This window comes from Danio rerio, chromosome 10 (genome assembly GCF_052040795.2).
Source record: "Danio rerio strain M-AB ecotype USA chromosome 10, GRCz13ab, whole genome shotgun sequence".
Classification (NCBI taxonomy): domain Eukaryota; kingdom Metazoa; phylum Chordata; class Actinopteri; order Cypriniformes; family Danionidae; genus Danio; species Danio rerio.
In genome coordinates this window covers 21,605,536-21,621,982 of record NC_141030.1, presented here as the reverse complement: position 1 = coordinate 21,621,982, position 16,447 = coordinate 21,605,536, and the positions used below count along the sequence as shown (strand labels likewise).

Genomic DNA, 16,447 nt, shown 5'->3' with positions numbered 1-16,447 from the left:
TTGGTCGAATTAGATTGTACGAATTCATACGAATTAGCCACTAAATCAAACAAATACTGTGAGAACTTAATTGTTGACAAACTGTTCAAGTGGCCTCCATTTCCCAGGTGTGTGAAATTATTTCATAAACAGCCTTGCATTAACTAACATACAGTATTATATTCAACATTTTATACTATTTATATTTATACAATTATTATACTATGTTTTAAGTATTTAGAAGTAATTCTCAATTTCCACATTTTTGCTCCTGTGTTTTGCCGGGTTTCTCCTTTTTTTCCGCGCTTTACTTTCGCGCTTGTCCTCTTCTTTTTAAATGGATCAGATGACGGAGACACTTCAACAATCACATACACGTTATTATCATTAGCTCAAGAAGTTTGTTATATCAAATAAAGACGCAATCACGCGCTCCCGGAAGAAAGCGAATACCGCTCACACTTTTAGACGGGCTTGTAAAGCAACAACAGGACACGGCAGATTTTGTTCTTCTTTGCATTGTGTCTGTTCATCAAGAAGACGACACAGTTTGTTTAAGCTTGGGTCATACATGGCTCTTTATGTTATGCATATAGTATATCCATGTAATCTCTCGGCTGTGTATTACAACATGGCGGATCCTTTGTTTACATTCTGTCTAGCTCCACGAGCTTGTGACGTTTCTCTGTAACCAATCAGCGTTCGGCTGCACGTGTAGCTCCACCTTTTGGTACCCTTTCTCATTTTTGGTACCCTTTCAAAAGGGTGCCGAAAAAGTGGTACGGTACGGTTTGGTTCGGTACGCTTATTGACAGTGGAAACGGCCATAAAAGCGTACCAAACCGAACCGTACCGTACCACTCAGTGGAAACGAGCCATTAGCATGTTTCTTAAATATCTGCAAACATATTATGGTATTTCAATACTTTAGAAGTGTCGAAAACTTACATATAGCACCTTTAATAAACAAAGAACAGCAACCAAAACTGAAAGAGTTAAATGGAAAACAAAGACTGACATTAAACGTAAACAGAAACAACACTTGGAAAACAATAAACGACAAACAGAAAGTGAAACAAAGAGACTTCTATGATAACAAGGGGGTGTGAAACAATAAACAATCATGGTGACAAAAGACAGGGCGCAGTACGTGTAACAAGGGAATAGTACAAAGATATTACAACGAACACAAAGAACAGTGGATGAGAATCATAACACAGAAGGTGATGGATTTCCAGCTAATGAAAGCGAGTCGTGTACAATGTTTTGCTATTTTATAACCCACTGACTTCCAATGCACGGTATGGGGAAACGAGCCTGTTCTTTTCATTCTACAAAAAATATCTTCTTTTAATCGAAAAAGAAAACTAAAATATCCTAATATTTCATTTTCCTTAAATAACATTTAACATTTTCTTTTGTAGCTGTCAAAATGAAGCTTTCTTACTGCACCTACTTTGTTTATGTGTTTAACACATTAAACTTGAGATTTGTAAGACACGTTTAATTTCCATCAAGAAGTTTTCATAGCTTAATTAATCTCTCTGGCTTGCGGCTCCCGTTCTAGCACCTTGTCACTTCACTCCTCCAGCTGAAAACAAATGCCTATTTGTTAAATCAATTATTCCAGGGAGGCATTTTTACACACACATACGGTCAAGGAGGGAGAACTGGGATATGTTACATGTAGGACCATCAATTAAATGGGTGATGTGGAGTTAATTAAAAGAGAATTCACAGGTCTTAGGTTTCACTCAAACGGAATGCGTTTTTCTATTCCATTGTGATACTTTTCAATTGTTTTTCGATGTTTGATGGACATGCATGACCATTAAGGTCGCGTCTCCCATCACATGAGTGTCGTGTTTTTTTTTCAACTTTTACACAGAGTGGTGCATGTCAGTGTCAGTTCCAAAGCAGTGGACTAAGGCGTACTCACACTAAGAACTGTTGCCTTTAAACATGCCAAAGCACGCTTATCCTGCCTCCCCTCTCCCCCTCGGCCTTCACTCACATTGCAAATTTTACCTTCCGAGCCGCAGTATGCTTACGTCATCAATGATGCGACTGTTCAGTTTAATAGAAGAGAAGCGCTCTCCCTCAGCACAGTGGACATTGCTTTATTTATATTGTTTTGTATTATTTTTTGTTGTTTGGGATGCAGTGACATGCAGTCAAATATTTACATAACAGATCCAGCACTTTTGATGTTCACATTATCATAAAAGTCCTCGTGCTGAATGTTTTAGGAGGTTTGCTGAAGGTGTAGCTGATGTGCAGTAAGGAGATTGCATCTTTAATAAACTATGACAGTTTAGTACAGCGTAGTACAACCAGGAATTGTGCCCTGGCATGGTTCAGATAGCCTAGTGTGAGTGCATCCTAATGCCAAGTTCAGACTGACTCCCTGACAGGTTTGAAGAAATCGCAGACAAATGCCTGAAATCACAGGCAAAATGCTGCTCGGTCCCATAAATACAATCACACATTGTGAACCGTCAAGGAAATGATATGATACAATCACAGATGAGTCGCCGACACCCATCAGATATTTGCCATGTTAAATATCTGGAGCTGTTGCTTAACCAAATCATGCCGTGTGAAATGTGTTCTGATTGTTGTGGAGTTGAAGAAGAATTGCTAATTCCCTACAAATGCCAGGTGAGAAAAATACTGTAAGTACATTTTCTACCCCACAAGAGATGGGAAGTACCAAAGTACAAACACTTCGTTATGGTACTTAAGTAGATTTTTCTGGTATCAGTACTTTACTATTTATTTTCCTGACAAGTTTCTACTTTTACTTCTTACATTTTTACACGAATATATGTACTTTCTACTCCTTACATTTTTAAAACCATGGTCGTTACTTTCATTTTTATTTGTTTGGTGGTGCGATCTTTATTATTTCTTATCATTGCGCAATAATATGAGTGCCTTTTTGATGCAAGCAGGAGGCTCAGATTGGCTAATCGGGAGGACCGGGAGAATTCCCGGTGGGCCGGTCCGTTTTTTGGCCGCAAGGGCCGGTGAATCTAGCTGCTTGCACTGTCAGCAGTCGCACTTTTTTCATTTATTTATTTATTTGGCAATAGTCTCTCTCTTTTTATTCATTATTTTGTCGCAGCCCTGCTCTTTTCATTTATTTTCTCACAGCCCTGTGAGCAAAATGCAGCCTGCAGGTTCATGAGGATGTAGCTATCATTCGACCCAAAACAGCGGCACCTTAGTGAATATAAGAATTTGAATAATTAATATTAATGAATATAACACCTGCTCAATGAAAATCAAATTATTCACTACATTAATAAATCTGACATATCTTGATCAGAAATCTAAAAAGGGGAGAAAAAGATTAAGCCATCAATAGAAAGTTAAGACTCTGGTCAGATAAAAGTGCAATATTTATTCTTTATTCTGACCGCAGCAGCGTAACAGTGCCATTGTGGTCCAGTGGTCAGCACGTTGCGTTGCAATGCCGCCGACCCGTGTTCGAACGTTGCCTAATAATTATTATTACTTATTTTTCATTTTTATTGTTAAGACATATAATACTATTAGGGTTGTTGAACATTTGAAGTTCTAAAGCATCTGTTTTCTTGGACAAGACATGATCGTCTCATTAGAAACTGAATTGGACACTACGTTAATTTAATATAGTCAGTTTCTAACTGAGGTGGACCGGTCAAAGGCTTAAAACTCCAGGGCTGAAAAGGAGTCCCACTCAGGCCCTGGCAAGCAGTCTTCAGAATTTTTAGATCGAGTCAACATGGATGGCAGCTGTTGTTTTTGATCTAACAGCCAAAAAACTACATACTAAAGCTATGAGTTTGCATTGGGATGATGATCGGCCGCGTTTTTAAGCAACGTTGTTACGCTATATTGCAGAGTTTATTGCTGCTTGGCTACTTTCATAAATTTGGCAACAAAGATTTTACATAATAATTGGAAATGTCAGTTATTTTATATTAATGTATTAATAGAATGTGAGGACTAGTTACCTACTTATCCTCACTCACTATCCTTCAGCTTCGTCCCTGATTTATCAGAGGTCATCAGCAGGATGAACCACCAATTATTCCAGCATATGTTTTACACAGCAGATACCCTTCCAACTGCAACCCCGTACTAGGAAACACCCATACACACATTTACACACACATACATTTATAAACTACTAGTTACCTATTATTCACCTATCCTATGTCTTTGGACTGTGATTGAAACAAGTACTTTTTACTTTTTTAATTTTGTACTTTTGCTTGTTCAAGCTACTTATTTAAAATGAGTTAAAACAACATAATTCTTAAGTTTTTGGGAAGAACAACTTAATTTTTATGTTCAATCCACTTAAATTTGTAAAAACAATTAAGTTAACTTAATTGATTTGTGTTACATGAAGGAATTGTGTGGAACCCAGCAGTTTTTACAGTGTATGTAGTTAATAACAAAAAATATACTATGTGACCTTGTGTTGTTTTCATGTCACTTCTCGCGTGTGTTTGGTTGTGAGAGACGTGGTTTGCAGACCGAGACAAAAGTTGTCTGCAATTTTTCCTATTTTAAAGTCATGCAGTGTGAAAGCCCCTGTCGCTGATCCATCTTGCTGTGTAAACACAGCACCGACGAAATGCTAGTCCAGATATTCATGCAGTGTGAAAGCATCTGTGACGTGACTACTTTAAAAATCATGCAAGAAGAACTGGTAAGAAGTGAGCAAGTGGTGCAAGTTTCTGTTTAAGGTCACTCAGTGGTTGTGTTTATATACCTGTGCATTTAAAAAAAAACTGTGCTCAGGAATTGTTTTTGAAAAAGTGCAGTATAGAGTGCAAAGACCTAAGTGTGTATTTATGCAAATAAAATTGTATAAAGTTGATGCTCATGAAGTGAGATGCTAAAATGTATGTTAAAATTTTGCCTCATGTTGTTTCATTACCATAAGCCTTTTATTGTTATTTGAATAGTCAGTTTACCTTAATCTCTGACACTACAAAATCTTTGCAAAGATTTTTTTTTTTTTTTTAAACACACTAATAATAATGATGTCTTTAAAAAAGACAATTTATGAGTGCTTAGTGCTTTCACACCTAGACTTTTGTTTCGGAACCTGTCTCTTTTACCCAGTTAGAGCAGTTTGCTTGGCATATGTAAATCCAGCAATCGCTCTCAGATCCGAGCCTGGCTATAGCACAGTGTTTTATGGATATGTCATAGGCATATGGAGAAGATAGAATTATGAAAAAATTATGAAGAGAGAATTATGAGTAAGGCGGGAGAACATTCCAGACATCCCAAGTGCCCCGCAAATGCACAGAGACTCCCGGATGCCCGCAAAGAAGTGATAATCTCCCAGAAATCACACATCTCAAATACGTCGCGTCTGTCCTCGCTCTTCAGACACGACGCGCACACTTTGCCAAACACCACCAAAACACCACCCCCACTGACGGCTGAGCGGGACTCTGCAAAATAAACCGTGTAACTGACCTATGTGAGGGGAGTTTACTCACACGTGACTTGTTTTAGCTCTTTTGGTCCATTTAGAAACTTTGCCTTGTAAAAGCGAACCACTCCAAGAACAAAGAGCAACAATGTAACAGTTTTAATTCCTGTGAGGGAACAACTGAATTGATTCACAGTTGTGAAAGCACACTAATGTTGTCTTTTATTCAAATATAGTATAAACACTGACCTGCAACAGTAACAAATGTTCTGCTTGAACTAGGTTGAATATGAGGCTTGAATATGGTTCTTGCATTTCAGTTAAACATCACTGAGCTTCCATGACCAAATTTGAAACAGTAAACATTGTTCATGGTTTATATTTATATGTGAATAGAAGCCTAAACACATCTGTTTATAATTTAAACCAGATATATGCCTTCAGAAGACTTAGAAGACTAAACTGTACAATTGACTTGGATAATTTGTGTTCTATCTCTATTCATTGTGAAGCATCATAGTTTGGATAAACAGACTTTTAATGGAGGGACATAAATTTTACTTTAAAAAAAACTTAATTTATGTTTAGATGATAAAAAAAGGGTTTGTAACAACATAATAGCAAGTTAAAAAAAGTCATGATTTAGCTCATAAGGAAATCAATTAAACTGACTATTTACCTCTTCAGTGACTCACTTGTCTGCTATAATAATGCAGATTCCAGGCCCTTTCTCATCAAATATTGATACAAAAATGCTATTAATCACACTAGAATGGATTAATAGCTTGTTATATGTCATTAGCAAAGAGGCTTGTTGAGGGTGAGTGTTTGTGAAGTGTGGAGTGGAGTGTTAGTGTCTCTTTTCTCAGGGCAAGCAGCCACATGAAACAAGAAAACAAGCAGCGTGGATTAGTAGTGGAAACTAGGAAAAGTGGGATTTACCCCCATGGAGCTGTGGAGCAGAATTTGTAAACATCAGTGCTCTCGAATGTTGTCCTTGGCCCTTTCTACCTCCGTCAGTGCAAACAGAGCCTTAGGCCCCTCTTGAGACCTCACCATCACACAAGGAGAGAAAGGAGGAGAAAGGAAGAGGCGTGCAAAAAATGAATCAAGAGGTTTGAGGAGAATAGTAATCAGTGTTAATCTTGACAACAACACTGCTGATAGAAATGTCTGGTGTTTTTCTTTTGTAATGTTTCCAAGGATAAAGAAAACTAAGCAAAATAAAAGATGTACCAAGACAAGGTTTTAATCAGTACATGCCATTCATAAATAATGAGAAGATTTTTAACCTCATTAACAATAGTTTTCACAAAAGAAAAACCTACAGATAATTAATTTATATTATCCACTCATTCTGTAGAACTGACCTGCATGAACTGAAAGTCAAAGGATGAGATTTGTTAGCAAGTTCACTGTCATTCACACATATCTATTTATACTGAAAAACATAACACTTATATACATATATGTTCATTATGTTACACTAAAGACTAGAGCAATTGCGGCTTTTAAAATGCAGTTTTGATGAGCATGAGACTTCTTTTAAATGTGATTATAAAATATAGCAGCTGATTAATCTAACAAAATCTTAGAATGATTAATCAACTAATTTTCTATAATTTTAATAATTAATCAGTAAGATTATTCAGGTTGATTGTTCAGTTTTTCGGTTAATTAAAATATTGAAGCCTACCTAATGAAACAAAGAAATCACTTCAGCTTTCAAAACTCTTCAAACGAACTTGAAGATCATCATCATGGTATTAGGTTAGTATTAACTGATTTGTACACTATTATAATGCTGTCTTTTAAAGGTACTATAATGGTAATAACTGCAATAATACAATTACCACAAAATCTGAATATGATAAATAGTCTTTTTTTTTTCTAGAATTGATTTTTTCATTCTTGCCTGGTGTTCTCGCGTAAATTCACCAGAAGCCGCTGTCGACTGACTGACTGACTGACTGACTGACCAACCGACCGATACACCCACCTACCCACCGCCTTCCCTAAACCCAACCGCAATGTTTTGAAAAGCAATCCAGAAAAAGAAAAGCCCTTACAGCAGCCTGATTTTTATCACGTTTTCAGATTTTACCACATTTTTACCCTGCTAAATAATTGTTTATTTATTCTTTGGATTTAGTTTTTGTCTTACTTTCTTTAACCGTTCTTTATCGGACTTGAACCCCATTGTCAAGATCAAATCCACTCTGTTTCCCAAGTCCTCTGATGTATGTGTTGAGCTACCAGAGAAACTGGTAACAGCAGAAAAGCTGTCCATATGGAGGTAAGCGGTCAGCTGGAAAACGAGAAAAGGAACGGCATCATACCACCCCGTAGCGTTCAAAGACGAAATGCAGCCATACTTGGCTCCAATCTTCGGAAATGTATATAGGGCTACGTTTTCACAACAAACCAACGTTGAAAGAAATGGCTTCTGGCTTACTTGTAGAAAAAATAGTAAAAACATTGAAAATATATAATTAGCCTGCCATAGTTAACTTTAATAACCATGTTTGTACAATATGGTTTTAAACAGTGTTGGGCAAGCTACTTGAAAAATGTAGTGATCTAAACTATTAGCTACTCTTCTTAAAATGTAGCTTAACTTCACTAAAAGCTACCCTCTTGGAAATGTTGCAAACTTAGCTAAAAGCTACATGGCAAAAGAAGCTTAGCTACATCTAAGCTAATTTTGCAATTTTCATTTTTAAATCAAAGCAACTTAAATCCAAGTCAATCATATCTTAGAGATCAATAAAACTGTCAATGAAACATACGAGGCATATAAGTTAAGTTTACTCTTATTGATGAATTACACTACAAAATGTAATATCATTTATAAGTATCATGAACTAATAGTAATTACCATATTATACTTTAGCCTTTACTACAGTAAACTAACATATATACAGTATATAACTTCTCTCCCTCAGTCATCTTTCAATCAAGCAAGTTTCTCGTGTCAGCCATATGATTGTTTGGCAACGTCACCAACCAGTAACACACCAAAAGGTTTGTCGTTGACCACCGTAATACAGGAAGAAGGAGAAATCATCATTCTTGCCATCATATGGATTTACTTCCAACAGTTAGACACCTGTCTTACAGCTCCGTGATTGTAAGTGCCGTCACTTATTGATCCACGATCGGTAAATATGTGGACGCTATGCTACTTGCTTAAAATAATAGCTTTGCTACAGAGAAGCTATTTGATTTAGAAAATAGCGACGCTACCGCCAAGCTACTGAGAAATGTAGTTGAGCTAGTAGCGTCACTACTTGTAGCGACGCTACAACCCAACATTGGTTTTAATTATAGTTGTAACCATGTTTATTCATGGTCAACTATGCTAATGTATGCCAAACCGTGTTACTGTGAGTAAAACAACAAACATATTTGTTATGCTTGTTAATATATACAATATATTCATATCCATTCGTTAAGTCGTGACATATGGAATACTGCTTCCGGGTCCAAGATACTACTCATTTGAATTGAGAAAATATTTGTTTGCGACCACTTTTTAGTCATATCAAAAATTATAAACTCATGGTGTACACAACAGTCTATGGACTTGCTGCATTACAGACAACTACATTTTAATAATTTATTAGAAAAATAATCACTTTCTGGCCATCGGATATAAGGCTTGGATAAATACATTGCTATTGTGTTTTTCAAAATCATTTTGTAAACGTTTATAATTACCATTTGTAGAGTCTCCCCATACAGTTCGATAGAGCACATGGACCCGAAAGCCGATTCGTGGGACATCACACTTTACAAGCAGATATAGGATCAGGGTGGAGCCAAGTCGGAGCGCTCACTCCAATCCCCCGGGCTCTGCATTGGTTGGGGAAATTCCAAATAGAATCAAAACAAAGGATTACAATTGGCAAATGCAACTAGCAGAACCTGGAAATAAAAAATAAATAAATATGTATTGTTATATAATAGAGTATTAATACACTTACCAATGAAAAAAAAACATCTAAAAAATCTGTGTAAACGTGGTGGTAGTTCTACAGAATTACAGTATCTTTTATGGCTCTTTATTTCTCACTTGACCTCTCATAAATGTTTGGTCGGTGCTAACATTAGCAAACTCTCTCCTTAATTTGTGTGTGTCTTTAAGTGCAATTGTATAGTAAGGTCATTTCTTTGCTACTTGGCATTTTTAGCTAGTCGTCCCTGGTGAACACGTTTCAATGACTCAGTGACACTTTTAATCATCTGCTTATTCGTACAGGCTGACATATACACTATTGGAAAGTACGGCTGAGACATGAAGACTAAATGAAAATGTTTTTCACATTTTTCTTGTCTCATTTTCACCGGAAAACACACAGTATGATAATACTTCCCCAAGACCCGGAGGCCAAATTTGATAGTACTCCATAGTAGAGCATGTTTTCTGACAGGTGAATTAAAATATCAAAGCTTCATTCACAAGTGCTGTGTGTGTGTTTTTGTCACCTCTTGTTTTTTTGTTTTTTTTCTGGGGTTTTTTGTACTTATTAGGTAGTGTATTCAAATATCTAACAGCTTGTCAAACACGGAAAGCAATTTTCATTTACTTTATCTAAATATTATGCAGAATCACGTACGGGATGTACACTCTGAAGTGGGGAAATAGACAATTTCTAGGCTCATTTGAGGTAGAGGAAGGCAAGCCTGGCTAGTTCGGTTTAAATCACTTTGCTCTATCTTGTCATGGGACACATTTCATTAAGCAGACCAGCTGGGGCAACGGCGTGCGATGCATCCGCTGATCCGTCACACAAATACATTGCTCTCTCACTCACTCACTCACTCACTCGCTCTACCCCTCTCTCTCTTTCTTTCTTTCTCTCTCGCTCCTTGCTGGCTCACTCCATTTCTCCCACTGACAGTGTGTGAGTGATCGCTGTCGATCCGTCTGATGAGATGATTGACTGCTAGGACATATTTATTTCCCTCTCACCCTCCTACTCGCACCGTCCACCTTCTCTTTTGCTCTGTTTATTTGTCTATCAGAAGTATGGTGCTTTTTGAAAGCAGAGCACAAATAATCTTGTTTTTATAATTGTAATCTGTGTTTTCTAGGACAAACCTCTCTTCGTTTCGCTTACACTACAGGGGTTTAAAAATACTTTAGCTTAATGAAATATAATACCTGTTTGTGCAACAGGCATATATTTTTAAAATTACTTCCTAGTGACTGAAAATTCAAAAAATTCTGGAAAATTCCTCTAGCCTCATGGTTTAATAGTAGATGTGTAAAAAATGTTAGGAACAACAAATAATAATTTGACTTTTAGTTGATCTTTTGCTATCAGAAGTGGCTAATTTGAAAGGCAAAGGCCTCTAGATTATGCTTATTTTACCAAAATAAAATATGATCATGCCTTGATTTTTAATTATTTTATTAGGACTGTAAGGTCTGACTCTGCCAAGACAAAAGTCTTGACACTTAACAGAATAGAATTAATAGAAATAGAACTGCTAGAAATTGCAAATGTTTGCATGTTTTAATAATGCTTAAATGTGTGTTAAATTAAATTCCCAAGAGTCTTAAGAATTAGGTGGAATTAAGTTTCAATATGTCCCATTTGAATGACATTAAGCAACTCGTTCAACCATCTCTGATAGCAGGGAGCCTTTAAAGATTTCTAATAAAGTCATCTTTTTATCTGCAATTATGGCAAACATCAAGACTTATGTTAGGTTAACAGAAAGGTGTCTGTTATATTAGAATATCCAAAAATAGCCAAATTGTAGTTCATTCATTAATTCATTTTCTTAGTCCTTTTATTAATCCGGGGTCGCCACAGCGGAATGAATAATTTATCCAGCAATTTTTTTTACGCAGCGGATGCCCTTCCAGCCGCAACCCATCTCTGGGAAACATCCACAAACACACTCATACACTACGGACAATTTAGCTTACCCAATTCACCTGTACCACATGTCTTTGGACTGTGGGGGAAACCACATGTCTTTGGACTGTGGAGAAAGGCAGGGTGAACATGCAAACTCCACACAGAAACGCCAACTGAGCCGAGGTTCGAACCAGCGACCCAGCGACCTTCTTGCTGTGAGGCGAACGTGCTACCCACTGCGCCACTGCCTCTCCCCCAAATATTAGTCAGGTTGGATATTGGTTCCATAAGCACTGGAAAACAATTCAAAAATGTTGGATCAAAACTAATAAAAAAAGTCCCTTCTGCCCCACCACATCTGTGACATTTAGAAGATACAGAGAAACAGGAGATTTTTTTTCTTAATCTGGTTTTAGAGAAGTAAAGGCGAGGTAAAACTTTGAATTGGATTAATTTATGACTTAAATTTATCAAACTTTTCTTTATTCTTGACAAGGCTTCTTCACCAGTTCTCATCAGCCACTTCTTCATTCAAATACAAGCCACATTTTAATGTGCTTAGTGCATATAGGTGCAATAAAAAGCATGAACAAAGCTTGATATCAGATGTCCAGTATTAGGGCTAGAGGATAGAAGATTCTAAATAATATGACATTCTGGTTTATTTTAAAATTGTGAATTATTTTCCCTTATATAGTTTCTAACCTGCATATATAGAAAAAATAGCATCATTTTATTGATACACGATTTAGATTTTTAGATCCCGTTAATGTAAAAAATATTAGTAATTTATTGGATACAAATGAATAATTCGATTCACAGAATTCTGGTATCCTCAATGCAATGCAAAAATTACATTCAGGAGGAGCGCAACAACTTTCATTTCCTGATTAGATTTTTTATAAGTAGCTGATATAAAGAGGTGGAGTTTAGTGGAATTCATCACTTGTCAATCATTCTTGTAAATATATATATATATATATATATATATATATATATATATATATATATATATATATATATATATATATATATATATATATATATATATATATATATATATATATATATATATTGTTTTTCCACAATATCAAAAATTGTATGCAAGAAAAAGTAATGGAATAATACATATTATGATTTAATTAACACAATAGCACCAAAAAAAAACCTAAACACTTCCACGGAACTGAACAATTTCTATAAAATATGTACATTTAAAGAAAAAAGACATTCTGTGCATTCTAACTAATTAATTAATTTGAAAAATACTATGTAGAAGTGTTACCAAATAATATTAATATTTTTATATTATACATAAATGTTATCAAAACTAATCTAATTGACCCTTCGCAAATTGTATCTGCTGTCTTCATCCTGTAGTTTTATACAAGCACATTTTCACCATCATTCATGTTACTCTACTTTGCATGGTTAAGCTGACTGTTCTGTCAGAGAAAGTGGTGCACAGTGACAGGAGCACAGAATATTGCCTTTATGATTGTCAAGTCAAGATTACTTGACAAGGGTCAATTGGCATTATGTTGCAATCATAGTATTCTCTGACAGAATACCTGTTTTTTGTGTAAGGTTTAGAGCACAATTTAAATTGTTAATCAATGAAAATAAAATTCCAATCCACTCAGCAGCGGTGCACATTTTTCATTTAAATACACATAACCTAAAATACGACGTGCAGCAGTTTGTCAAAGCAGATGCGTGAAAATGAGAGCTTGATTTTACTGCCATAAAACCTGTCATAAAGCTTCTTTAAATTTGTAGTGAATGGGTGTTTTGTGACAAGCACAGACAAGCACAATGAGCATTTCACTTCACTGCTGTAAATCCTGTTGTAAAACTACTTGAAGGGTCAGGTTTTTCATTTATAATAAGCATATGAAATTTAAACATTTCATATTAAGCAAATGAGTGTGTTTAATAAGCGTGATTAAAACCATAATGCCATTAATATGACAACAATGTTAATGCCAGCTTCTGCATTCATCATAATAATTAAGTCTGTAATTAAATATTTTTAAATTACATTAATATTTAAGTATTGTACATTCAGATGTTGTTAATATCAACAGTTTCCGTACATATACGATTGGTAAATTCCCACTTTATATAATGTAAAATACATACAAATGTTCTATCTGTCACATTGATTCTTATAGTCAACGTTTATTTACAATTTGACTTCACAACCTTCACCAGAGGTCACTAGAATTTTAGCCACAATCAAATAGCCAACCTAACAACAATAACTTGCTATTTGAAAAGAGAGGACTAAAGATGCCTCCACATGGTCTTCCTATCCAGTCGCACTATATTTCAGTAGTTTATCAAGGTACTCAAGCGTCAGATGGTATTTGGCCTTTGTGTCATTGCTGTTTATTTTTTATCTTCCTCTTGTGTAAGACTGTGTGTTAAGGTCAAAGACAGTTCAGCTGTGAAAAGCATGTTTTGAGACCCTTGTGTTCTGTTCCTTTCCACTGCTCTCTGTCTAACTGTTTCAAATGCAAGAAAGCGTCCTGTGTGAGAGACTCTAATAGACCAAAATGTCATGGCTAAATACCAAGCAGAATACAGCTACTGTGAGACAGAAAATTCTGTTTTATCTCTGTAAATTCAAGAGGAACCAGATCTAAGGGTCAAATATCAAGTGTGTGCCATTCAGAATTTAATTCCAAATTTGAACTACAGGTGTAGCAAAGAGGAGGCAATGTGTAATCGCTTTAGAGAGGTTTCAACACAACTGTCATACTCTGATGATGAATTCTGCATCAACGAGCACCACTGAAATGTTCTTTAAAGCCAATATTTTGGAGGTGGATGCTGTTACTCCTGCAACATCATTCTGGTCCAGCACATGGATTAGCACAGGTAACTTACTTTAATCTAATTGGTTCAACAGCAGAAGAGGGATGAACTTTCAGGCAGATAGCTAAGAAAGGTCATTAGAGGTGAACTGACTAGTATGAGAATGAAAGTTTTATGGTGACCAATTAGAGAATCTCTGAAGCAAATTTTTTTCATAAGGCACTTCATGTAGTTTGAAGATATTATGGCCCATTTCCACTTAGTGGTACGGTACGGTACGATTCGGTACCGTTTTATGACCGTTTCAACTAACAAAAGGTACCAAAAAGAAAACCGTACCGGAGCAAGATGCACAGCTAAACACTATTGGCTTACAGAGATACGCCACTGACTCGTACAACAAGTCAGGAAAATGAAAACAAAGGAAGCGCCACTTTCACATACTCAGCTGAGACATTACACTGTAATAATACGTACATATAATACTTACCCAAGCTCAAACCACTCTTTATCGTCTTGATGAACAGCCACAAAACCATGAAGAAGAGCACAATCTACTCTGTGCCCTGTAGTTTTTTAACAAGGCCGTCTAAAGCGCAAGCAGTTTCACTTGTGCTCACTGCACATTTATTTTTGAAATAATGAACTACTTGAGCAGATGATAATAATGTGCGTGTGATTATTGAAGTGCAAGCAACCTAAAACATGAACAAACTGCCACGTTTAACTATCATCACCACCACCTTTTGGACTATTATGAACTAGGAATGGTGAAATTACTTTCTAACAAGATGTTACAAGTGCTGGTGAAGATTAAACATACAGAGAGGTTTGCACTAACTGGGTTATAAGTTGCGTGTTGTTTTTGAACCCAAATAAGGACTTCATGTATGCTGTGTGTAGTTTGTCTGTAATTGCTAACATATCGGAGACTGTGTCTATATGTGCTCATATATGTTACATTTATTTACTTGTCTTATATAATTGCAGACGTTACAGTAGACTATTTCGCACTGATTCATCATCAATCTGCAGTTTTAATCAAGTCCTATTCATAGAAAGGTTAGTAATGAACATTTATACACAAGTATTTATGTGTGTTTTGTGAGAAGTGCTTTTCATATGATATGTGAACGAACCGTACAGCTTTACTTTGACATTTCCTCGAGCGAGAATGTCTGGGTAAATGTGACCTGTACCCACCCATACCATACCACTCAGTGAAAATGGGCTATTATACACAAAAGGCCACATCTGTTGCAACTGTAAATGGTCCTCATGAAATATCTGATTCCAAGTCTGACATGTAACCAGGGATTAGTGTTAGTATCTTTAGACATGTCAAACAGCCTTCTGAGGGTGAATGGGAAAATGGCGTTCTGCACCCTGTGCTCCGATGGGAGCAAACACACAGTGAGCCCTCCCATTTAAAAAAAAAAAATGAATAAGCAATGATTTCCCTAAAGGTACCACCTCCTGTACTCTTCCTTATGGAGAATGCCATGCTAGGAGACATGTGGGAGGGGGAATATAAACAGAGGAGAGAGAAAATATGAGTCACTAGCTGACTAGAAGAGAATTCTGTCGGAAGGAGGGACTGGGGAAATGGGAGAGGTGAGGTGAGATGAGGAGAAAATGAAATTGCAAGTAAATCCCTCACCGGGCTGGCATGTCACAGGGCAGAGGAAGAGGAAGGGTGGGTGGGACAAAAAAGGACGGTGCGCGGGATGGATAGAATGAAGAGAGAGGGAGGGGTGTGATCGAGAGATGGTGGCGAGACTGTTTCCCGAGCCAGCTGTGGAGTTAATCCGTTTAGGGGCCTGGAGATCGGGGGAATTGCGTAGAGGTGCGTCTGGGTCAGAGAAAGGCTTCTTCGGCAGTCCTGCAGGTCTCCGACACACTCTAGTCTGAACCTGACCCTCCTGAAAATTGATGCCACGCTGCCTGGCCTTCGATCCAAAGATCTTGAGAATGAAGGCCTTTGTGTGTGTGTGTGTGTGTATGTGTGCACTGCCCATGACCCTCTTTAGTGGAGTATAATCCAAAAGCCTCAGTGGGTCGACTCCTCGATAGCACCAGATGTGATATTCAGCAGCCCGCTAAACACTCACATGTTAACTGACTCTTAGAGGACATCCAATCAAATGCCAACATCTAGGTTGGTTCCTGCCAGTAGAGTATCTGTCAAAATAAGCCAGCTGCATCAGTGAGTCAGTGTTATGTGAAGTCCAAGTACACAGTCTGGTACTGACGCATTAACGGGATAGTCCACCCAGATATGAATATTTTGTCATCATTTACTCCCTCTTATGTCTTTCCAAACCTGTACAAC

General features: G+C 36.8%; 1 protein-coding gene across 19 annotated transcripts in view; it reads right to left on the bottom strand.

Moving 5' to 3' along the window:
* The window catches only part of LOC147835040 (uncharacterized), a 143,686-nt gene that overhangs the window by 105,917 nt on the left and 21,322 nt on the right, over nucleotides 1–16,447 (bottom strand). For 5 of the 19 annotated variants that reach the window (XR_015500966.1, XR_015500963.1, XR_015500962.1 and 2 more), the window contains exon 3: nucleotides 9,143–9,277. The exons of 6 other annotated variants lie outside the window; for them this stretch is intronic. Coding sequence is in view for 3 of the 13 variants with exons in the window: in XM_087270432.1 (XP_087126558.1) it covers nucleotides 9,143–9,208 (66 nt within the window). In the remaining 10 variants the exon portion in view is untranslated. Of the gene's footprint in view, nucleotides 1–6,364; nucleotides 6,474–7,586; nucleotides 7,731–9,142; nucleotides 9,278–9,932; nucleotides 11,059–11,363; nucleotides 11,589–14,146; nucleotides 16,297–16,447 lie in introns of those variants that run through there. 8 more of the 19 variants (XR_015500965.1, XM_087270431.1, XR_015500964.1 and 5 more) reach the window with 7 other exon arrangements.